This window comes from Penaeus monodon, chromosome 21 (assembly GCF_015228065.2).
Source record: "Penaeus monodon isolate SGIC_2016 chromosome 21, NSTDA_Pmon_1, whole genome shotgun sequence".
In the NCBI taxonomy this organism is placed as follows: Eukaryota; Metazoa; Arthropoda; class Malacostraca; order Decapoda; family Penaeidae; genus Penaeus; species Penaeus monodon.
Window position 1 is genome coordinate 8026404 of NC_051406.1, and position 784 is coordinate 8027187.

General features: G+C 37.2%; 1 protein-coding gene across 1 annotated transcript in view; it reads right to left on the minus strand.

Annotated features, from left to right (window-relative positions):
* The window catches only part of LOC119586160 (lymphocyte-specific helicase-like), a gene marked incomplete at its 3' end in the record, with an annotated part of 43724 nt that overhangs the window by 41984 nt on the left and 956 nt on the right, over positions 1 to 784 (minus strand). The window contains 1 exon segment of the mRNA XM_037934855.1: positions 1 to 60. Within this exon segment, the coding sequence (XP_037790783.1) occupies positions 1 to 52 (52 nt within the window).

Below are 784 nucleotides of genomic sequence, written 5' to 3' on the forward strand. Positions count from 1 at the left end.
TGCTATCATTGGAGAATTCCTCATCAATATCAGCTCGATTTGTAGGGGGCATTTCGGGATCTGAAGAGGGGGGAAAATGACAATGATAACAGCTCCAGCCTTCAACATCTACACAGTTACTAAATGTTTTTAATATCATTTATCTACTTGATGAGTTATAATGTATCCTCTTATCCATCACTGGCTTCTGTGCTTTTGGTGCAGCAGCAATTAATTCCCAAAACATGCTTTGACAAGATAGAGGTGACAGACTTGCTAAATTCTAATCATCAAACGAGGAACTATTGGGTTGGACTTAGAAAACTGGCATTCTATAACAGATCACAGCAACTCTCACTTACATATGATAGCACACAGTAGTATAAGAAAAATACCAATTCAAAACTTTAGTTGTATGAAGTCCCATTTTGAAAGCTGCTGGAAGTATCTCAAACATATTTACTTGTTAATGTATAGGCTTACATCCACTGATACTTACCATATAAATAACAAAGTAAACTAGCAGCCCTTAACCTATGCCTATCCGTCAACCTCTTATATCAACTGAAGGGAAACTTCAAATTAGTTTGGCTAAGCAGAAACTATGATACTGTCAGCTGAGTAGATATGGTCCAGTAAGGATAAGACCATAAAGAAAATTGTAATTTCTGAATTTAGAGCAGCATCCACCAGACACCAAACCCTGAAATCACCTTGGCCATGATACGAGCTTGAACTGGTTCCTTACCTGACAGCAAATCACCAAGATAATTTACATGCTTAACCTTGCCATAAAGGAAGTTTA